This window comes from Phasianus colchicus, chromosome 28 (assembly GCF_987193195.1).
Source record: "Phasianus colchicus chromosome 28, bPhaCol1.hap1.1, whole genome shotgun sequence".
Taxonomy (NCBI): domain Eukaryota; kingdom Metazoa; phylum Chordata; class Aves; order Galliformes; family Phasianidae; genus Phasianus; species Phasianus colchicus.
Window position 1 is genome coordinate 4795638 of NC_143463.1, and position 23354 is coordinate 4818991.

General features: G+C 44.1%; 1 protein-coding gene across 1 annotated transcript in view; it reads left to right on the forward strand.

Annotated features, from left to right (window-relative positions):
* CPAMD8 (C3 and PZP like alpha-2-macroglobulin domain containing 8) overlaps positions 1-22659 on the forward strand; it is a 40891-nt gene extending 18232 nt beyond the window's left edge. Inside the window, exons 23-44 of the mRNA XM_090125833.1 lie at positions 366-508; positions 992-1043; positions 1725-2023; positions 2435-2660; positions 3181-3357; positions 4772-4853; positions 6299-6455; positions 6716-6790; positions 7891-8056; positions 8577-8663; positions 9037-9173; positions 9549-9704; positions 10097-10159; positions 10523-10761; positions 11784-11871; positions 15166-15240; positions 15923-16028; positions 16120-16230; positions 16793-17005; positions 17450-17524; positions 21420-21588; positions 21873-22659. Of these exons, the coding sequence (XP_089981959.1) occupies positions 366-508; positions 992-1043; positions 1725-2023; positions 2435-2660; positions 3181-3357; positions 4772-4853; positions 6299-6455; positions 6716-6790; positions 7891-8056; positions 8577-8663; positions 9037-9173; positions 9549-9704; positions 10097-10159; positions 10523-10761; positions 11784-11871; positions 15166-15240; positions 15923-16028; positions 16120-16230; positions 16793-17005; positions 17450-17524; positions 21420-21588; position 21873 (2897 nt within the window). The 3' untranslated portion in view covers positions 21874-22659. The remainder of the gene's footprint in view (positions 1-365; positions 509-991; positions 1044-1724; positions 2024-2434; positions 2661-3180; positions 3358-4771; positions 4854-6298; positions 6456-6715; positions 6791-7890; positions 8057-8576; positions 8664-9036; positions 9174-9548; positions 9705-10096; positions 10160-10522; positions 10762-11783; positions 11872-15165; positions 15241-15922; positions 16029-16119; positions 16231-16792; positions 17006-17449; positions 17525-21419; positions 21589-21872) is intronic.
* The last annotated feature ends 695 nt before the right edge of the window (positions 22660-23354 follow it).

Sequence of the window (23354 nt, forward strand, 5' to 3'; positions counted from 1 at the left end):
GGTGTGTCACTGTGTATAGTTGTGACCTGTTACATCTTCCTGAAAAGATTGGAGTACCTTTTTAAGTAAGAGAATAACAACAAATTCTGTACATCCTCCAAGGAAAATAATTGTCAATGGCAAAAACTGTGCAGCTCAAGGAACTAGAGAGGAGTTCCTGTATTGCCCTGCAGCAAAATATTGCCCAGTTCTGGATGTGACCATCCAGGTATTTAAGTAATAGCGATAACATAAAAGGTGTAACTAAAAGCATTTGAGGAGTTGTTAGTCAACTGCATCTAATTAGTTTAGATAAACGCTTTGAATTCCTGTAGATCAGGGAATCTGTCTTGAAATCTCTGCTGCTTTTCCCTTCTGTTTCTTAGCAAAAGCTTTTGCTTATGGTGGAACTAATTGCTGTCAGAATGGGATGCAGACCTTAAAGAATGGCAAGCACTCAGAGGACAATTATGTGGACAAAAGGACCCCAGTTGGAGTGGATTATGTTCGCAGTAGTGTTGTTATTGAGGTAGGAAAAATACGTTTGTAATAATTCAGGAAAAAAAAAAAAAAACACACACAAAAACCACAATTTGTGTTTGGGCAAATCATGGAAGTGTTTAGGTGATGTATGTGAATAGATTTGTGAGAACCATCAGATTTATGGTATGTTTATATGATTGGGAATAATCAATGTTTGTGGTACAAGAAGGGCCCCTTTAGTTCTGAGTTCGTGGTGATGAATTTTCATTACTGCTCAAACATAAAAGGATAGAAATTGTATTGGGTTTGATTGCTTTGTTAGTCTGAGAAATATGCTGTAATGTGAGGTTCACTGGTGGTGCTTGGTGTATCTGTAGCTGGCAGCACGTGGTGTAGCACCTTTTCTCTGAAGGATGTAAAATGCTGTACAGCATCAGAATGTCGTTTGTGTTTTGTACGTAAAGCTGCAGAGCTGTGACTGCTGACCCGAGCTCTGCAATGTTACGTGTGGATTTCTGTCTTTATACAGCCAGAGGGCCTGTCAAGAGAGTACACCTACAGCGTGTTCTTCTGCCCCAACGGTAAGCTTGTGATTTCAGTGAGGTAATACCAAGTCTGTGTGATTGAGTTATAAATAGGAAGATGTGGCTCCGTCCCATGGGAGCGGGGAGAGGAATCTTTATTTCTGTGTCTGATTTATGAGTTGCGTTGTGTAGAAAGAGCTTTCTGAATGGAGCCCTTCTTACCTTTCTGGCTAATTACGAATTTGCTCTAACTGCCCAAGTAACTCCTGGAAATGGCAATTAGATTCCTTTACTTCATGAAACAGTTTGAGTATTCAGCACTGTGGACAGAAACTGTGGCTGTAGTATATTTTCAGTTGATGTTTCAAAGTTCAGCTCTGGAATCAGTGTGTTCTTTCTACTGGAGATTTGGATAGCTCAAACAGAGCTGCACTGGCTAACAGAGATGCTTTTGACTGCTTGATTAAAACTGAAAAATCTCTTGAGTGCTTTGTGAGGAGTCCACCTGAGCAGTTGCAATTGAAGGGTCTTCTCTATTGGAAGGGAGTAGAAGATGGGATGAAACACTGGCATACCTTTTTATAGTTGGAGAGAAGTGGGGGGAAAGAAATGCATACTTAGGACAGGTTTGTTTGTTTAAATTCTAGCAGTTAGCTGTGGATTAAATCGGGGGAGTTTTTTGTTTTAAGTAAGTAAGGTGGACTCTAATGCATAAACATCCTGTTTTTTTCTGACTAGAGAAAATTCACATTTCTACACCTAACAAATATGAGTACCAGTACATGCAGAAGCCTGCCCAGATGACACAGTTCGACATTGCAGTGAAGGCACACAACGATGCTCACGTGGCACTGTCCTCTGGTCCCCACGACATGGCAGAGATGACAGAGATTGTTATTGGTGGACATCAAAATACAAAAACGTGGATTTCCATCAGCAAAATGGGTGAGCCGGTGGTCAGCAGAGACACAGCTGGTATCCTGTCCTGGGATGAATTCCGCAGCTTCTGGATCAGCTGGAAAAATGGAATTATCCAGGTACTGAGTTCCTCTGTGTAACAGTCTGTGGGGTCCCCTTGCTTCTTTAAGCAGATTTGGAGCATACATGTAGCAGAGTTTCATTAGTTATGTTGCTGCCTTCTTCCTTTTTCTTTTTCTATCTTAAGTCTCAGTCAGGCTGTTTGGATCTGAGCGCGTTTGCTTACCACATCATGCCCTCAGGACCTTTACTCTTCAATGTTCTCAGTGCTAAGTCTGCTTGGAGGTCAAGTCTATGTACTTCTCATTAAACTTTCCTGTATTCTTTTTTCTTGTGAGTGGGAAAGAAAGATACTGGTCCCCTTACAATATTCTGTGATGCACACATAGGTTACTGCATCCAAGGACAGATAACAGGCTGATTTCACATGTGTGGCTTCTTGGAACTGCATGACTTCTTGTTCCTTTCAGGTTGGCCATGGTACTCGGGTGCTAAATGAATCTATTATTGTGGAGTGGACAGTCCCCAAGCAGTTCGAGGTGAAGTACATTGGCTTTTCCACAGGCTGGGGGTCAATAGGAGAGTTTAAAATTTGGAGGAAAGAAGAGACTGATGAAAATCACAATGAAGCATTTACTCTTGGAGTTCCCCACAACATAATTCCAGGATCAGAAAGAGCTACAGCTTCAATAATAGGTATCAATTGTGAGGAGGTATCCTTGGGTATTAATTATCAAATACAAGGAGATACTTCCATCTGTTACTTGCTTCTGACCAATATTTGAGTAATATGGGCAGGATAAATTAGTCTTAGGCAGTTTATAAAGATAAATACTGGTTAATTATCAATCACTTGATTGAACCGTGTTTGAGATGATGGCAGTTAAAGCAGATGCTCTCTAAGGACTTTGCAGATGACTTGTCTGCTGTAACTCATAGTATTCATTTCATTGTCATAATCACACATTGTACTAACTGCATTCTAAACTAGTCAATTAGTCACAGATAATCAAGCTCTGACATTTCTTCTTTATTCCAGCAAAAGCTTGAAGAGATAAGACTGAACATTTGAAGGACTTCCCTTTCATTCTACAATTTAGCTGACTGTGTAGCCAGTAGAAATTAGTGTAGTGTTCTAATTCTTTTTAATCGTGTGGCATAAAAAGAAGCGGACGTAATTCCTTGGTTTTGAGCCTGTCTCCTCTTCTTTAACCAGGAGATGTGATGGGTCCTACATTAAACAACTTGGACAATCTTCTGCGATTACCGTTTGGATGTGGAGAGCAGAACATGATCCACTTTGCTCCTAATGTTTTTGTCCTGAAATATCTGCAGAAAACCAAGCAACTCAGTCAAGAGGTGGAAAGTGAAGCTACTGATTACCTTGTTCAAGGTAAACCCTTAAACTTACAGTTTGCAGAAGGAGAAAAGGCTTGTAAGTTAGAGGAGAGTTTTGTTCTTACTGGTGGAGAGCATCTCAAGTGATGAGGAGTTGTTATTTTTTGCAGGACAGTCTCTCAGGTTAATAGATTTTGATGGCAAGATGTTTTCCCCTGATACATAGCCTGCATTTCCCTTTGGTTACTCCTAATTTATTCACTTGTTTGTGGGTTTTCTGCTTTTTAGCACATGTATGTTTGGGTAACTTATTTCTGTGTTTACAAATTTCAGAAAGTGACAGAAATCTAAATGTAGTCAATGTATACATTTAGTTCTTTTTGTCTTCTTCCCAAATTGTCTTTCTAGTCTTTTAATCACAACATCAGAGCTCTTCTCTGAACTTCTCCAGTTTATCAGTGTTTCCTTGGTGCCAGTATGCACAGAGTTAAGTTAGCATGCAGAGCAGTTATCCTAGAGGCGTATGATGAAGGTGCTTTTGGTCCTTGGTGGCCTGTCCTTTTCTAAGCAGCTCATAGCAATCTGTCTCTTTATGACTGTTCTTCTCAGTGTTTGTTTGGGAAGAGTCACTTGCAAATTCATTTGTAACTGAATACAATTCTCAGGTGCAATAAGAACTTGGAGACGATTAATGAAAACAAGAATGACCCAAGGAGACAGCTATCTCATGTGTGAGTCAGATCATAGCCATGTCATGAAATCAGAGGTGACAGGGTTAGGCAGTTCTCCTCTGAAAATATAAACATAAAATGTAATCTGTAATTTATTCGTTGTTTTCAGCAGCAAAAGGCTGGTGCTGCTTCCTCCGGCTGTTTTGTTTGTGATGTGTTGTGTTTGCTGATAGTAGTAATACATAGGGAATTTTTTTAATAGTCATTTTTTCCTTGTCATTATCATTTGGTTCTGTTTCTTTTCATGAATCTGCAAACTTTCCAGGTTTTTGGCTCCAAGCTCTGCCTGTTAATTAGCCCTTACAGAAGAAATCCTCAAGAGGTTTAAACCTCTGTGCTTATTGGAGCCCTGTCAAGTCCAAAGTTGAGATGAGGAGTCTTTGCTCGCTCTGGAGGTCTTTTGTGACTTACTAAGCCAGGAGTTCTTTTTATTTAATACACAGTGTTTCAGAAACTGAACGTTCTACTAACTGTCGATAGAAGTGTTGCTTAGCAAGAGATTAAGAGCTGGAGAAATAATGGTTCATTCATTTGTGTCCCAGAGATGTGTGCAGTCTTACAGATGTTTGCCGGATTCCTGAACGCGCTGCTCTGTCAAACGCAGCAGAATAAGAAGTTGCCTCGGGCAGCAGAATCCCTTACAGTAGTGCCAGATGGTCCGAATCTTCATTCACTTTAAATGCTTGCTTTGCTCTGTGTGAGGATTTTGGACTCCCACAATTCTTTCTCAACTTGCAGGCTACCAGCGCCAGCTGACCTACAAGAGGCAGGATGGCTCTTACAGCGCGTTTGGCGAGAGGGATTCCTCGGGGAGCATGTGGTGAGCTGCTATTTAAGATGGGGTTAGGAAACTCGGTGTTTGCTAAATGGGAAAACACACCATTGGCAAAGAGAAAAAGAGCAGTTCTCCAGCTTCCATCGTGGTGTCACACAGCGTGGAACAGAAATAATGCTCCGTGACTGTAGGCTTACTGTTGAAGTGCTGCTGGATGCTCGTGCTACGTGAGTAGGTGTGCTGTAATTGCTTCAAGACTCGCTGGAAGTGCAGATGGTCTCATCTGCTGCTGTGTCTGTGCTGTAGGTGCTCGTGTTTGCTCTACAGGAATTGGAGTAGCAAAGTCCGAGGCACTTCGGGCACCTAATTCCATTAGAAAAATGGGGCTTCACCTGAAGCACATGCAGAGAGCTTGCTGTCTCTGGAAGCAGTGGACATTTCTGCTTCAGAACAATGTTATCTTTAGGTGCTCTGTATCCCCTTGCAGGTGAAATGGAATGGTATAGGTTTGTGCCCTGAGAATGGGAAGTGCAGGGTCTTCCAGAGTGAAATGATATGAGAACCAGAAATGGTGAACCTGGGGGATAAGCTCATCTCACTAATGCCCTCCTTAAGAACCGTAGCCCTCCTTAAGGCAGTGTTTCACATCTCATAGATCTTTGTCTCCGTTCGTTAGTTTATGCTGCCATTTGGCTTCTCCATCTACTCTCATTTTGCTTTAAACTGATTCTCTTTGTGAACTCATCAGAGGGGAAATACTACTTCTATGGTGCTGTTGCCTTGCTGTTTTTAAGATAGTGAACTTTTATCTCGGATCTGGCATCTCCCATTCCCCCGATGTAAAACACGGTGACACAGAATGACTTAACACTCAAAAAATCCTTTGCCAGGCAGCCTGTCTTCTACCCTCCCATTCCTCAGGGCCCTATAAAACGAATGATTCAATCTCCCAAAGCTGGCCAGAGTTTGCTCTAGTTGCGTGTCAGAGGTTTAGAATTCCAAAAACACTTCTATTGCTTTCTGAAGTCTTGATTCTGTATGAAGTCTAGCAGAGCCTTACATTTCAATAGTGGCTCTGGATTTTTTTCTTTTTTTCAAATTAAGACAGTAACAAAATTGGAAAACTTGTTCTTCTTTCTCCTTTTCAAATATCTGTAAAGGCAGCAGCTTTTAACTTTAAGGTTTTAATAACTTGAGCATCAGTAAAAGGTAATTGAAGCATCTGAAAAGGGTAATTGAATTTCAGTGTCATAACTAAAGCAGGCGTACCTTCCAGTCACGCTTTTCAGTGTAATTTGTTGACCTTTAACCCTGCTCTTGTTCAGTAAATAGAGCAGTTTTAGAGCCTTCATGTGCCATGCTTTTTTAAACAATGCTTAGTTTTATCCCCACAAGATTTTCAAAATTTGTGCCTTGGTGGTTGTTTTCTCTTTATTTGTACGTGCCTCTGAAGTCGTTTGGTCACTGAGGATGGGGATTTGTATTTACAGGCTGACAGCATTTGTCCTCAAGTCCTTTGCACAGTCCCGGGGCTTTATTTTCATTGACCCGAAAGAACTCACAGCTGCAAAGGAGTGGATCATTCAGCATCAGAAGGAGGACGGCTCTTTTCCTGCTATGGGCAGGATTCTGAATAAGGACATTCAGGTAAAGACTAAAAATAACCAGGAGGTGCGTTTTTAAAGATATTCCCAAAGCAGCAGTGGATGAAGTTTCCTTATGGCTGATATAAACAGTGGTCTTGAATGGCAAAGGTAGCTTGGGAAGAACCAGTTGTTTCAGTGTGATCCCAGGCTATTGCTTGGGAAGGGAGCTACAGCAGTGGGTTGGGTTCGTGACTTCCATGCTTATTCAGCATCCTTTCCTCCAGTTTTTTATCTTGGTGACTTTGTCTTCTTTGCCCCCAGGGTGGAATCCATGGTAAGATCTCCCTGACAGCTTACGTGGTTGCATCTCTTTTGGAAACAGGTGTAACTTCAGAGGTAACAGAACCTGAGAGCAGCTCTTGTTCTGCATGTCCTAAAAATCCTCGCTCTTTCCTTTAGCTTGATTTTGTTGTTGCTGTTTTCTGAGGTTCCCTACTCATTAGATGACAGCATTCAGGTAACTGAGGATGTTTGAAAGCCTTGAGTGGAGGAAAAGTAAAAATAAAAGTCCTGAAGTGCTCACAGTAATTTTCTGCCTCCCTGACAGCTCTGTCCCCCCCCGAGAAGTGATGTGATGCTCTCCTGGGGCTGCTGTGCATAGGACAGCCCCAGCACTTTTATTTGCTGGAAGTGCAGTTTCTGCAGGGCTAATGGCTTTCCTAGAGGAGATTTGCAAGTGTTGCTAATGATCTTAGCTAGGAAATGAGGAGGGGAAGGTTAGTGCCACAGGGAAATCAAAGGAAACCAAATTACATCAAGTCCAATTAAATTGTTTCTATAAATTATCAGAGCTACGTTCCTGCACGGTGAGGTCATTGAGGGAGTTAATAAAACATGTTTGTTGGCTGCGGGGACCCCTGGGAACCTTGGCCTTTATTATCCTCTGGCGCCTGCTAGACGCACCAGAGTGTCAGGAACACCATCAGACGTACAGCAAAGACTCACTGCTGCTCTGTGCATCCACTGCCCTGCAGCAGCATGACATCTATTTTCAGCTTTAAGGAGAATAAATTCATCTCAGGATTAGCGTAGATGACTTGTGCTGTGCTGTTTGCTCCTGTTGCTCAGTGTGTGACGTGTGGCTTTTCTTAAGGAAAGTGTTGCTGTCGTTCTACATAGAGCAAGATGTGTGCTTCCTACTTGTTTCTTGATGGGCACAAAGTCCTGAGAAAAGCAGCGATTCCAACTCTCTCCACTGATGGGAAGGACTGCATGAGTTCCTTTTTCTGCTTTACTTTTGCGTGCAGATCCTGCTTTACCTGTTATGCTGTTCGTATCTTAACCCCTGATAGTCCATGAGTTTTCTCACTTCCTCCTTTCCAACCCTTCCTCATCTCACTGCAGGGGTGTCAGCAGGTCACTGTTGTGCTTAGCTGCCTGTTGGGTTAACAGGGCTGGAGAGCTTGGTAACGTGTGGCTCCTTCCCCTAATTACAGGAAGAGAGATCTGCTGTTGACAAAGCAAAACACTTCTTAGAGTCCAACTTGCACTCAGCAGAAGACCCTTACACCACTGCCTTGACTGCATACGCCCTGACGCTGCTGCACAGTCCTTCTGCTGCTGTGGTGCTGAGGAAGATGAACAGCATGGCAATCACACAAGGTACTGCGCGCCTGGGGCCAGCGTGGCAAGTTCAGAACTTGGCAGCTCCATTGCAGGAATAAACAAACAGGCCTTTCAACTCAAATGGTGTGTTTGAGCTGCTGGAGAGGGGAGAGGAGAGAGCCTGTGAGATGAAGGTCCTCTTCACAGCACAGTTTGACATTGTAAGGAGAGTTTTCTGGATTCATTTTGGGAGAGGGCTGAGCGCCTTATTTCTGTGCCTGCAGCCAATGCTGAAGGGAGGCAAGTGCACTGGAAGCTCTGCAGTAGCTTTCTGGTCAATATGTCAGAGCTTGTCTGATAACACATCGTGTCTCCTAATGGTGTGTTTTGATCTAATATTCAAGAACGATCTGCAGCCTCCTGCTGAGGGAACGCTCCCCTGGCTGGAGGGGCAGCGCAGTTCAGGGCATCGATCTGCTGAGTTGCTGCAGAGCAGTGTTTGATTCTTCCCACGCGCAGAGTCTGAGCTGCAGTCCTGCTGTAACATCATCCATGTTCCTCTGTCCTGTTCTTCCAGACGGCTTCACACACTGGAGCTTGACAGGAAGTCTGGTAGCTGATGAAGATACCTTCATGGGATTTAATGATGGACTCTCTCAATCAGGTACCTGTATGGCAAAAGCAAAAAGAAGGGAATGCGCTGCAGTAGGAGGCCACTGATGGCACAGTTTATGTGATACAGTTCAGATTTTCCCACATCTCTGCACCCTCACAAAATCTATTAGCGTTTCTGGAGACATGACAGTTTTGGTCCCCAAAGAAATCTTGTTTAACAAGGTGTTCTGAAGATGTCAGTCAGTCTGTTGTTTATCTTTGTATTTTCAGACTGACATAAGGACTGTGTACCCAGCTCCTATTGGCAGGCACTGTCATTTCAGTACTGATTTCCCAGACTTCAGCTGTTCACCAACTTGATTCTCTTTCCAAGATGGTAGTTTGATTTATTTCCCCTTCTCCCCCACCTCTCTCTCTTTCAGTAGTTTCTGCAGAAGTGGAAATGACATCTTATGCCCTTCTGACATACACACTCCTAGGAGATGTGGCTTCTGCACTGCCCGTGGTAAAATGGCTCTCACAGCAGAGGAATGCACTTGGAGGATTCTCTTCTACTCAGGTGGGCTGCCTTAGGCAAAGGTAACTTTGGTGATGCATAATTAACTGCAGAAAGTAATTGATTCAGGTATGGGTAATGTGGAATTTCTGTCTAGAGTCTAGAAGCTGTGTGCTTCTGTGTGTTAAGAAGAAAATCTTTCTGTTGCTCTTGACTGCTTCCTTCTGGAATCAGTAGTTTGAAAGGAACCCAGACTTTGTCCTCACAGATGCCTTTGACAGTAAAAGTGAACAAAAGCTGAGATTTCTTTTGCAGTATGACTCAATAAGGAAGGCTCTGCTACCAAAAGCTGATGACAGTACAGCACAGTGTTTGTTTGTAAGCTTGGTATGTGCTCCATTCTTCACTATTCTCACCTCTCTGTCTTCTGATCCCCAGGACACGTGCGTAGCCCTGCAGGCTCTGGCTGAGTATGCAATCCTTTCTTATGTTGGAGGAGTCAACCTTACCATTTCCTTGGCTTCGACTAATTTAGACTACCAGGAGACATTTGAGCTTAATAAAATGAACAAAAAAGTCCTCCAGACTGCAGTGGTGAGTAGTTTTGTGTTAATGTGATCTATCTGAACTGGAATCTGAATGACAAATCAGCAAAGTTCAGTAACAGTAAAAATAATTTTTAAAAAAGTGAATTGAACACTGAAATGTGGGATTTCCTGGGATTTCATGGTTCGTTTTGATGTGAAGGAGGCAGCGATCAAAGGCATTTTTAACCATAGCTACTGACTGATGTTTGTTTTTTGCTGCTACTTGTTTCCACCCTTGTTAATTGTGGGTGACTGCAGAGAATAAGCTGTCGTCACCTCAGCTGTTTGGGGTCCTTTATAACTGGAAAGATCTCTTTCACACAATCAAGCTAAAATTGATATTCACTTGGATTCTGAATGCTACATCTTGTCTGAGTCTTAACTATGGGTTCTCCACAGATCCCCAGCATTCCTACGGGGCTGTTTGTGAGTGCCAAAGGCGAAGGCTGCTGTCTGATGCAGGTAAAGTTGCTTCAGGGCTGCAGAAAGTATCTGAGCAGTGATCTCTAAGCTGACAGGCTGCTTGCTGTATTTTTAATCCCAGATTGCTGCGAGGAAGGAGTTGCACTTTGAGCTTCTAAGTAGATATATAATGTGGTACTGCTTTAATCCCTAGAAGCAAATGTGATTGTACCACGGTACGTTTGCTTTGGTACAGCTTTACCCATACATAACTGAGTCTTAAAGCTTCTCTTGCTTCTGTGCGTGCCATTATCTTTCTCTGAAGAGTTACACTATTTATGCTGGTCTCTGGAGAATGCTAGCAGATGCTACAAGACATGGGAGTCGAATTAGCTACCTTTTTCTTTCCTCTTCCTACTACAGATTGATGTCACATACAACGTGCCAGATCCTATTGCCAAACCAGCATTCCAGCTCCTGGTTAACCTGAAGGAGCCAAAGTCAGAGCAGCATCTCCAAGCTCCAGTTCTGCTGCGCTCTCTCTCTCCAGATGAGAATCGCTCTGAAACCTTTCACAGAGAGCGAGCAGTGGTGGATGATGATGACCCGGCTGCAGATCGGGACCATCAGGAGTACAAAGTGATTCTAGAGACGTGCACGAGGTAGGGAATGTCAGCCTCCATCCCACCCTGCTTTGTTTCTCAGAGGTACCCAGTGTTTGGATTCGCACATCGATTGCTCCTTCCGTTGCAGGCTTTTCCACTAGTGAGAACTCTCTGCTGGGTAAAACTGTAAGGCAGTTGCACTGATGTTTGTCAATACAGGAAAAATACGACTTTGTTTTGACACAATTTTTTTAGCTTCCAAAAGTTTGCTGAGTGTTTTGGTGCATTATAACACTACCACTTTCTCAGCCCATTCTGCCCTCTGCCTGAGCACTGCAGCTGGTACTGGGGAGGTAGGCTTACAGTTTTGTCAATCCCTTAAAGATCCTTGTAACTAAGGAGGCCCTGCATCAACACAACCTTTCTGTTGTTATTACTGAAACTTCTGCCCTGGGAATTGCTGGAGCAAAGACAGAAATTGGAGAGGAAGCACAGTCCAAGGAGATTGATTGCTGGAAAGAAAACAAAAGCAAATGAAATCTTCTATTTCCTCCTTTTCTTCCTGTAATGATGCTCTTTTCATTCCTTTGTCTTAGGCAATGTGAATAGAGAATTGCATCAATGGATGATGGTGGAAATATTTAGAGCTAGGGGTGTTACTCAGAATGTGATTGTTTTAAAGAGTTTTCAGGTGAAGTCCTTGGGATGCTTTCCTGTAAGGAACAAGAGAAATAAAACGAAAAAAAAAAACAAAAACAGAATGGGAAGGAGAGGATTACAGGTAAAGGGATACAATAGGATATTTTAGGGAGATGCATGGCGTTAGACCAAGAGAAAGGCTTAATGACTCCAGGAGACTCCTAGCCCTGAATTGGAGGACCCTGGGTCTGTCTGCAGACCATCCAGTGCCATTGTGGACATACAAGCTTGAAATCCTTCAAAGAAAAGACCCTTAGTATTTCTTTCTCTGCAGCTTCTTTCAGTTGTGCTCCATCATGAGTTGTCCATGTAGTATTTGTTACCTTGGATCCTGAGTTTATTTCCTCTCTCTCTTTCTCTCTCTTTGCTCATGTGGGAAGATGGCTGCATTCGGGATCCTCTAACATGGCTGTGCTGGAAGTGCCACTGTTCTCGGGGTTTCGTGCAGACATCGAGAGCCTCGAACAGGTGAGGTGTGATGAGAATGCAAGGCACAGTGCTGAGCTGGGACCTGGCTCTCTTTGGTAGGGATTCCCTTTGGAGAGCAGTAGGAGGTAAATGCTGTTGTCTGTTAGAGCCCTGGCTGAAAAGATGTGATTAAAATTGGGAGCAGGAGATCTCACATGTCAAAAAATATTTATCTGATATGAGCAAACAGAAGCTCTGAGCAAGAGTAACAAATGTACTGAGCATAGCCAAATGAAGGTTTATTACTAAGCACAGCACACAGTAATTAAATGAGACCCATTTGGAAATGCTGAAGTGAAAATGTGCTCTAACAGGAGCTGTTTATGGCTTCTTAGTGGGCTGTGTTATCTCCAACATCTGGATTCCATTTCTTTGGAGGCTCTGTGTCTTGGAATTTTTTGCCTTTTTTTCTTCCCTTCTGGGAGAACATCATGTTTATTGCAATCCAAACTGAGGTGGACAGAATGTGCCTCTTACCCAGCCAGCCCTCTAGGGGAGATGAACTGTAGTCTTCAGCTTTGCTTTACATTCATTGAGGCATTATGGCACATTCACTTGTTTTTTATGCTGCAAATTTTTTGAAGACTAATAGATTTTAAGGGGTGAGTAACTGAGGAGGTACGGAAAGAAACTAAACTGTATCTTTGAGAACTGACAAGGAGCTAAAAACTACTTTTTTTGAATGAAGAAGACTTTTTGTAACAGCCTTATCCTCATTATGTGAGAGGAGATGGGAACGATAGTGAAGACCAAGCAGTTTATTTTGACATCCCAATTCAGAGGAATAGTGCACACTGCATTGTGTTCTCTAGAATTTCCCTTGATTTGACTGAGTTGTAATAAACACCATTGCATTTTTTTGGAGAAAATGAGACCAATATATTTCTCTCCAGGGCTGCTCTGCTACTGCAGAAGAATTACTTCCTTGCAGCTGAATGAGCTCCCCAGCACATTAACCATGAACAGGCTTTCTCTAGCACTAAGCACAATTGGCTGTGCTTACTTGTCTGAGCCTCATGTTCTCCCTTTATGGGCAGAGAAACAGGAGTCCCTGTGTAACACCATCTGCCAGGTTCTCAGGTAGCAGGTGGTTTGGTTTTGCACTTGGGGTTCTATTGCACAGTCTATCTCCCTAACCAGAAGTGAGTTTCTTCCTTTGGGCAGTAGAAAATTTTGCTGAACTGGGAGCAGTGTTGCATCTTCAATGGGGAATTTCCCTTTGAAAAGCTGAGGTGCATCCTTCTCACTGCAGGCGTCCTTTGCATCTGGAAGGTAGGGGCAAATCGGGAGTAGTGCAGATAGGGAATGAAGGTACAACCCCTGCCATTTACCTGTGCCTGGCAGATGTGTATCCCAGTCGTGCTTCCACGAAGCTGTGGTGCCAGTTTTGTACTTTGGACTCACCTTCAGCAGCAGCAAGCCCAGCCGTTCCCATTGCTGCATTTTTTCTTTGTTACTGCAGCCGTTCCCTTTGCTCCCAGTAAGGAGGGCTGGGGCCGTAAATCAGATTTCCTTGTTTGTTGTTTGCCCTCACAAGGGAGCAGTGTTCGCAGAGCGGGCCCACGTGCAGCTCCAGGGCACTGATGGTTAATGAATGCTCTGTTGCACATCGATGGCAGCCCCCCTGGCTGTGCAGCCACAAATCCTTCTAATAATGCCGGGTGTCGACAAGGTCAGGAGGTCACCACGGGCTGGTATATATCAGCCCTCACCAGAAAAATGCAACTTTAGCTGAGCTGCGCATTTCCCGATGGCGCCAGCCCCTCCGAGCCCTCATAAAGCCCTGTCTGCAGCCATCCGCTGCTGAGCACCAGCAGCCACGCCAGGCCCTGCCATTGTGAGGACAAATTAAATCGGGCCTTTCCATGCTGTGTGGGGCTGCAACACGTGTTCCTGTGCTCGTTACGGTAATGGCAGGAAGCTGTGTGCAGGGTTTTACAGCGAGGAGCACTGTGCTGCAGAAACTCACAGCTGAAGCTGTGGGCAGCGGGCGCAGGCAGATTTTGGTAGAAGTGCTTTTTTACTTCGTGTCATTCTTCCTAATACATAAAACAACTGCTTTCCCTTCTGCAGTGCTTTCGTTCTGTGATCCAAAATAACTTATCTCAAAATAACAGTACAAACACGATGAGCTGGGTCAGTACTGCCCTATGTCACAAATGGGGCTGTCCAGCAGGTTAAAGCACCAAGGTGGTTTGGAGCAGAAAGTGCCCGAATTCCAGCTCTCTGCTCCTCAGACCAGCATTTAAACTCAAGTCCTTTCCCACAGGTCCTGATTAGATGTTTCTCACTTGATGGAAGTCTGAGTACAACGCTTCAGTGATGATTGATCAATATTGGAATTAAAACCAAACAAACTTTGTACAATTATATCAGAGGATGCCACTAAGAGTTGGGGGGACCTTCTCAGCATTCTGTTCCAGGGAGATCATTTCTGCACTCTTTGAGGTGGTTCTGTGATTCCACGGATAAATTCTCTTTTCTCTGAGCCTTTGCTCACACTGCACAGAGCTGAGGTTAGCTGAAGAGATGATCTGGAGCATCTTTAAAAACAGCTGTGGCAGATTAAAGGCAGAAGCACCCTAGATGTGAGAGGTGCTCTTAAATCTTGTTCTAATGCTCTTTAGGTATGCAGATTGTCCCAGTAAGTAATAAAAGAAGCGTAATGTATTGTATACATTACTGGCACAACACATACTGCAAATCCCTAAGTGTCAGAGGGAGGGAAGATGTGTAGCAGGGCCTGGCCTGACCCCATTCGTCAAAGGGAGGATGCCTAAGGCTTTTTCAAATGGCTGCTCTTCTCAAATGTAAGGATTAATTTTCCTGGCAGAAGAATGTTTTGGATTTTTCAGCTGGTGGGAGAAGGGGCCTTTAGTAACCAGTGTGATCCAGCAGCAGAATTCCTTGGCAGTTTGGAAGAGTGTAAATAAGAGATTTTATGGAGTGTTTTGGGGTCTCTGAGGTCTTGCTGTAGCCTTGGTACTGAAAACAATCTGGGAGCTGTTCAGTTAGGTTATGGTGATGTGTCAGGTGTGGTCTGAGGGAGATGATCGCTCCCCTTTCCACAGGGATCAGGAATAACACAGCACTGTGCACCTTGCAAGCATTCCTCATCGGATCAGGGGGGAAAAAATGTGGACAGTTTTTTTTTTCTCAGTTGTCTGAGAGCGACTTCACTCCTCTTTGCATTTCTCCATCCTTCTCCAGCCAAAAGAAACCCTTCAGTTTTAGCAGCTGATGTGCCATGTTCTATAAGATGAGATGAAACTAAACCTGTTTGTTTTTTCCCAGTTACTGATGAACAAGCAAATTGGATTAAAAAGATATGAAGTGGATGGAAGAAAAGTCCTATTTTATTTTGACGAGGTAATGAGCTTGTTTCTTATAATTAAGCCACGTTTCAGATGGGCAGGTGGCTGCACATGGATACAGTGCACTGCTGCTGATGGCCATTTGCAGATGAGAATTGAGATGCAGCTGTAACTGGCGAGTTGCCTGAGCCTCTTTTGAGGTGGGCAGGTGCTGTGGTTTTGGTTGGAAGCCCAGGCATCACGGAGGTGGGTGTTCAGCTTCAGCTCACACAGAATCTCCAGCCAGGTATCACTTAGTTCTTACCCCAGAATAATATGACCTCCAGGTACACTTACATCCTTAAAAGAAGGAGGCAAAATGCAGCCAGTTCAGACCTCAGTGCACATACCAGAAAGGGAGAAATGAGATTTCTGCTGTCTTGGTTATCAGCAGTAAACTGTTGGCTAGTTGATTAGCAGGCAGACTGAGGATAGGAGTGCTGCTGGGATACAGATGAGATTCAGATTTTGGTCTCTGAGGTTGTTTAGCAGGTATGTGCTTAAATTAAAGCCTGACAAAGTATCATTTGCTTTAATTCATTTGGCTTTTATTCATTATCTTTGCTGTTGTATCTGCTATTGGAGGTGCCTTCATTCTCACCCTTTTGCATTAGGGGCTCATATGCTGCATTTGTTCATCTCTCTTTGCTGACAGTGTAGTTCTTGTTACAACGAGTATTTTGCATCATTTTATACAGATTCCTAGCCAGTGCATGACCTGTGTAAAGTTTCAAGCTTTCAGAGAGTATATAGTGGGGAAAACTGCTCCTGTTCCTATCAAAGTGTATGATTACTACGAGCCAGGTACGTGTTTGCTTTCCTTTGACTTCTCTGACAGCATTAGGGCTCTAACAGTAAGACTCCGTTGTGATTTCTCTTTCTTGCTGGCCTGCAGCTTTTGAAGCAACTCGTTTCTACAACGTGAGTGAGAACAGCCCCCTGGCACGGGAGCTCTGCGATGGGCCGACGTGCAATGAGGTGGAGAGCTCAGCTAGCCAGTGGGCTGGTGAGTTGCACAAAAGCCAAGCAGATCTTGTAAAATGGAGCCTGTGGGCACATAGGTCCAGGAGTTGAGATCTCAAAGTGATATTTAGAAAGATGTTTGTGTTAGAAGGTTTAGAAACGTCTGCATGAGAGCAGCATTAAACTCATGACAAAGACAGCAACGTGTTCTGCTCTCCAGTGTCTGAAAGTGACTGCTTTTCTTTGTTCAGAGGCAAGATGGAGTGTATAACTCTGGCCATACCTGTGGAAAGTGAGATGTTTTAATAAACATAAAACTTTTTTTAAATGCAGTTTAGTTTTCTTTCTATAAGATATCTTGCAGTAGAGTTGCTCAATTGACTGAAATATCAAATTACATTTAATAATGACAGGATTAACTTGTCTCAGAAACAGTAATCTCTTTCCTATCCTGTATGTTATGGAAAACTGGGAGAGCTCTACTATCCAACACCTGAAATTTGGTGTGAAAATTTACATAGAAGTAAGGAGAAAACTGTTTCCCATCTTTCCCTTCCTTACACTATGCAAAAATGTTGCTTTGGATGTTTCTGTTTACTTTGCAGGCTTTTCTCACTCTGGGCCATGCAATAACATTTTTGGATGCTTGGAGGATGAGTATTTTGAGCAATGCATGTGCTCAAGAGACTGTGGCTATGATGGGGATCCCGTGTGTGGATCAGATGGACAGATCTACCAGAACCATTGCCAAATGGAAGTGGCATCGTGCAGGAACAATACGAGGATAGAGCAGACCCCCATGTCTCAGTGTTCTAACGGTAGGTTTCATTCAGTTTTTTATTTCTGCTACAATCCAGCTGGGGAGCACTACAGATCTAAATGATAACTACAGGTGTGTGGTAGGGAAAAGAGGAGAACTGAAAACCTCCTACATAGTGTTCTGCCACTCACACTACAGGAGACTGAACTGTAGAAGCAGCTGTCTGCCTGCTAGCTCAGCACTGGCTTTTCTGTTATCATGAATATATTCTACCAATCTTGATAAACTCCTGAGAAAATTAGTGATTTTGTTTTCCTGAAGTGTGTAATCCAAGGTAAAAGTACTATCAGTGTGATGTAGCATATTTTGGAGGCTCTGCATGTGCTTCCAGGATGTGCAGTGCAGTATACCTGAACTAAAAGTACCACCTCTGTAAATGCAGATGTTTTCTAGAGACTTAAGAAATGTGCTGATCAAGGTATTCATTTTTCTTTATTTACAGCCAAGAATTTGCCAGAAGAAAGGGAGACAAACTCCCATACAGCCGAGCAACCCAGCGTCCAACAGACTCCAGCAGGTAATGTCTGCATCAAGTGGTGGTCCTGATCCTTTTAGAGCTGCTGTTTGGAATAAAGGGCCTCAGTGAGCAAAAACTTTAAGGTCATGAAGTAACCAGGAATTTGGCTGCTCATTTTATTTGGTGCTTATATTCATACTTTTTTTTTTCCAATGGCTCACAAAAAATCTCACCAAGAAGCAGTGGAGGGTCAATAGAATAGTTTGTTTTGTGCTGTTTCTAGTAAATAAACTGGACTAGATTTTTCTTGGCTGCTTTCCACTCATTAATTTGTTTCTGGCCTTTAATTCTCTGCAATGAATCAGTAAAACAAGTTAATTCCTCAAGAGAGGTCTCCATGCCTTCCCATGTGTGTCCTTCCTCCACGTCCTACTTGTGCACCAAAGTTCAGACCACTGTACGTTCAGTGTGAGGGACACTGTCCTGTCCTCTGCTCTACAGAAGCTGGTGGTACTTTTTAGGGTGCAAAAGCAGTGAATATTCCATCGTGACCTATTTCTGTAGGCCATCCACTCTTGGTGTTTTAATACTTCTCCTTTTTTCCCTCCCTTTGTTTCTGAACTTGATGTGTATCAGAATGCTATCTGTAGAAGAATTGAAATGAATGCCTGTAGTATTTTACTCTGTGCAAATGCAGTGTACCCAACATGAGAAAACTTTGCAGTCTGAACCCTTTAAAGCAGCATTCCCAAACTGCTCTGTAGGACACTGATGGTGTGCAAGTTCATAGTGTTTGCTGTTGGTCTACACAGTGGGGTTGCCATTGCATTATTCTCCATTACAAATTCAGTTACCTGAGATAGTCCACAATCCAGAAGCTTTCAGAACAGTGTTTTTGAAATAACCTGCATTGAAATACCTAAGAAGCAGAACCCTCTGGTTTCTGTTTTGAACAGACAAAAGCAGTGTGGGCTCAGTGGGCTCCCAGTAGGATCAGAAGTGGCAGATAAATCTTGTGTGGCATTTTCATACACTTTAGATTAATAACATACGTGTGTCACAGGGATATGTTTCTCAAAGCACAAGCATTGTGAGCTTGCTGCATTCTAGGGTGTGTAAGTGCTGAAGAGATCTCCTGCAAGGCAGATCCTTGTCTGAAATGAGCTGTCTGAGCAGCCATGGCAGAGTGAGCATTCAGAAATAAAACAGACTAAATCCTGTATCAGGAAAAGCGCCCAGCATGTGATTTTCATTAATCCTCTGAGCTCCTCTCAGGTCAACCACATGGTACATGAATCAAAGTGTAACAAATGAATGAATCCCTCCTTATGCATGGCTCTCATTTGGACTCGCTGGTTTGTTAGCATTGAAGCATGAGATTGGTTTAAGTCGGCTCAGGTGCTCCGGGTTTCCAGTGAGTGTTCTGATGAGCCATGGCTAAATCTGTGATTTCCTAAAGGGATGCAAAGCTCCAGGAGCCAGATCAAGATTAAGGCGGGTGGATGAAGTTGCTTCAGTGTGTTAATCGTCAGGAAATGCCGTTTTCTTGCAGAACCTCGTGGTGGTTTTGTTGTCTGATATCTTTCTGCATTTGCCATGTGATTTGTGCAGGCTCAGCTTGGTTTGATTGATGCTTCCATTGTCAGCTCTTGCCTATGGTAACTCAGCAATGGCAACAATCCTTCCAGCAAACAGTGGGGAACTTCATAATGTATTTGGGCTTGCTTTGGCAGACAGACTTGTAGTATAGTTCCATATATTCCACTGAGTTTACTAGAATAAATAACAGCTTAAGAGTTATGCTATTCAACTGTATAATAACTGTATGGATGCCCTGAAAAATCAGTGCTGCTTGTGGCATATTCTCTTGATTTAGAGGAAAGTTTGACAGAACCCAGCTGAAATGAAAGCCAGCTGAAGGTACTCATGACTGAATCCCCTTCCTCAGCTGTTTCTCACAGGTGATCTACTGACACTCAGAGGTGGAGCAGCTTTTCCATGAGTAGTAGGGATCCACCCCTGCCTATAAGTGCTGCAGCTGTGCTGGTGTGCTTTCAGAGCCTGTTCCAGTCACTTTGGTTGAACAGAAAGCTCCTGAGGCAAGGTTCTGGTTGCTGAGTGGGCCATAAGCAGCATCTTCAGTGCGTTTCTGTCTATGAGTTCCCTAAGATGGTTGGTTTCAGAGCCTCAGGGATCTTTAGTAGCTCTGATAAGACCTCTCTGATAAAATGGTGCATTAATTGATTCATTAGGTGTTTAATGATCTTCTGAAATTGCCTGTATCTTCTCTACTGAAGGTGCTAAATGTACAGCTGGCGGTGGTAGAAGATGCATTGATGATATTGATGATTCTGTGGTTCTGCATGTATTGGGTGGAGAAGCAATATCAAATAATGCTGTGGCAGCACTCGGTGGTTTCACTGCTGCTGTTCTGTTGCACTCTGTGCTTCCCTGAGCAGGCAGCCCCCAGCTTTTGTGCTGTCTGACCCCCCCCATGCCCTCCAGCCTTCTCCCCACAGCTGGAGCTGTATTGTTTGTGCAGTTCTGTTCCAGCAGTCAGAAGGTCCAGGAGCTGCAATCAAATTCCTGGTGGTATTACAATTCTTTAATTTGGTGCCATCATTAGTATTTCAGAAAATGCCATCACCCATCTCTGGCTTCTGATGGGAACATCAGGGTGAGCTCTGTTTCCAGGTGGAATCATCCACTCACAGCAGTGCTGCTCTTTGAGAACTGATGGAATTGGCATTGGGCCACTTCTCCTTTCCCCCCATTGCTGCTCAGCAAACATTGGCTGAGGCACAAACGTTTGGAGATGGGACAGCAGTTTGTATGCAACAGGAAATGTCAGCCTTTCATCTTTGCTTTGACTCCAACGCTGCATTCCTAGGAAAAGTGAGGTCTGTGATGTTAATTCTGTCCCTGGTGGACAGCAATCATCCATTCATAGAGCAGCCTCATGATCTGGCACGTTCTCGCTTGGAGAAGGCCAAGAAGTGAACACAGACTGACTGCCTGCAGGCAAGTGTTCCCTTGCCTTGGGCTGAGCTGTTCCTGGGAGGGTGTGGGAGGCAGCAGGAAAGCCTTCAAATATTTTATTTCTAGAGAACAAATGTTTTCAAAGGCCTTGACAAGCATCCTCCTTTAATAAAGCAAACTTTTATGAGGGGGACGTTTCCTCTTGCAACAACTGTGTTTTGGTGATTGCTGTAATCCAAAGCAGTGTGTAGAAAGCAAACTGGGTGAGATGAAAAGCTGAGCTGGCTCAAGGCACAGCTCAGAGCACAGGGAGCTGCTGATATTCCTTGACACTGCATCTTGCAGCCTTACCTCCGGGCTGTGGGCCATCACCCAGCACTGAGGTACGGCCCGTTTTGGTGGGATGGTTGCTGTGAGTGACCTGCCAGTGCCTTGGGGAGGCTGGAGGGAATGTGTGGAGGATAATTGTGTTTCTGCACGTTTCTGTCCTAAATGCTGACAGCTCCCTGGTGCTCTGGCCGAAGCAGACACACCTCAGCTAGATGAGGCTGAAAGCAGAGTAAATGTTTTCAGTGTAGGATCCAGGTCTGTTGTGCCGAAATCTTCATTGTTGGTCTGAAAACAAATCTTCCTCTTCCAACCTCTTCATCACATACATGGAGTAAGCTTTGTATGCGAACCTAAGCATGCGTGCACTGCTCTGCTGACACGTGCAGCCTCCATTACACAAATGAATCACAGAATCACAGAATGGCCAGGGTTGGAAGGGACCTCAAGGATCATGAATCTCCAACTCCCCTGCCACATGCAGGGCCACCAACCTTCCCACCTAATGCTAGACCAGGCTTGTATGGCTCCTGAGTTGTTTCCCTACTGCCATTCCTTCCCTGTGATGTCATTTCCCTTTGCACTTAAGCATTGCATGTCCCAGCATAGAAGTTTCTTTGGCTAAAGCACAACACGGTTTCCTTTCCAGCTGAGGAAGGCCCTCCGCTGCAGTTGGATCTGTCGTATTATTCCTATGAGTACGACCCGGACCCCTACGCCTCTGAAGCTGATGTTTTTGAGATGGTGGCAGAACTGACAACAGTGAGCATGTTGAGAGAAGCGGACGCCATTCAGGAAGTAGTGACCACCGTAGAATGGTGAGCTGGGGAGTGCAAGTCTGCTCTGAGTGATAGCACAGCAGTTCATGTGTTGGGTCAGATGCATTTGGATCCTCAAAACGGGCGTTCTCATAAGTGGCCCGTGAGCCTCTTTAGCAAATGCTCACTGGGATCAAGATCTCACTGGGACAGCATGTGAGTCTTCATACCTGGGTGTCCCCATTTTTGGGAGATTGAAGCTTTTTGCTGCCCAGTCTCAGGGATGTGCCATGAAGTTATGTAATGGGAAAGTGACTTTTTTCATCATGCTCTCTTTTCAACAGAAATATATAATTTAAACAAAGAGAAGAGGCTCAGAATCAACTCCCGTATGAGTTTGTTCCAACAGATGACCTGCTGCAGAACAGAAACTGAATGATGACTACTTCCTGCTGCCCTCAGAACTGTGTAAGCTTTTCTGCCCCACGGGGAGAACTGGAGAGCACAGAGGGACACTCGGTGTTATTCTTCTGTCAATTTTTCTGCCCTTTGTGCAACCTCTTAGGAATGCTTCCAAGGATGGAAGGCCGATATGCTGTGCCCTCTAGGTGAGAAAAATAGGGGCTGGAATTCAAACCTATAGACCATTTCCAAGTGTTTTCTCTATTATCAGGATACTGCAACTGCCATTTCCTAGCTACATTTAGAAGCTAAGTCCAGGCCTTGTGCTTAGCTAAACTGCTGTTTGAGGAAAGATGGCTGAGAAGTTTTCTCTCAAATTATAATAATAAAAATCAGTGTATTTTGCTAGTTATGACATAGCAAGAGGCTAATAATCTTCTCTAGCCTATAAATCTACTGCACCCATAGTGATGTCCCACAAGAAGAAAAACTGCACTATTATATCCATGTTGTTGGGCGGTCTGTTTTACAAGAGAAAACTGAAATCCAGGGCTGGAAAGCTTCAGGTGAGGAGTTTGCCAGCTGTAACAGCATCTGGTGGATGAGCCCTCTTCATTTTGCACTATGTGCTGGTGAGGGCTGCTTGCAGCCTTCTCAGCTCTGCAGCCCCTTTCCTCCTTGTAACCCTGGCATGAAAATAAAGCTGACCTGAGGCACAGTTCTTTTAAATGCTTGCCTGACTTCACCAATCACTTCAATTCTGCTCCCCCCAGGACCTGCATACACTGCCTTTGTTGGATATGGCCATCCATACGTAGGCCCTGGAGCTGCTGGTGGTTCAGATCCCCATAGCCTGACCTGCACCAGCAATGCAGTACAACTAAAACTAATAGCTTTGTTTCCAAAAGTGCATTACTTTTTGGTTTCCCTCCCTGCCTGGAGCAGCACTGTTCTCTTTGGAGGAGTTTGATTCAATTGCCTGTTGCAAAATACTGCTAATATTTTATCTTCTCACTTCTATTGTTAGGAGGACCCAGAGTGGGGTGGGAACTCCTTTAGGGATGTTTCGTGGTGAATGGAAACAGGAAAAAGCCCAACCCCATTCACTTTGAGGGCTTACTTACATAGGAACACTGACAAGAATACATCCCAGCATAGACATTCTATTCCAGAACATGGGCAGTTTTATTCCGGAAAACTGTCTGTACAGGGATAAAACAGGAGATATCCCAGACCTTGGGTGTGTAGTTGTAGCAGAAATGCAATGATTGAACACCTGGTGGAAGGCAGGGCCAGCCTAGGGGAGCTCAGGTGCAGGATGGAGCCAGGATCCCCCCTTCCCAGCCCTTATTTAAGGGTTGGTAGCGGAGGTGAGGGGATCTTCTGGAGATCCCTGCATCCCTGAGGCCTTCTGAAGGGAAGCA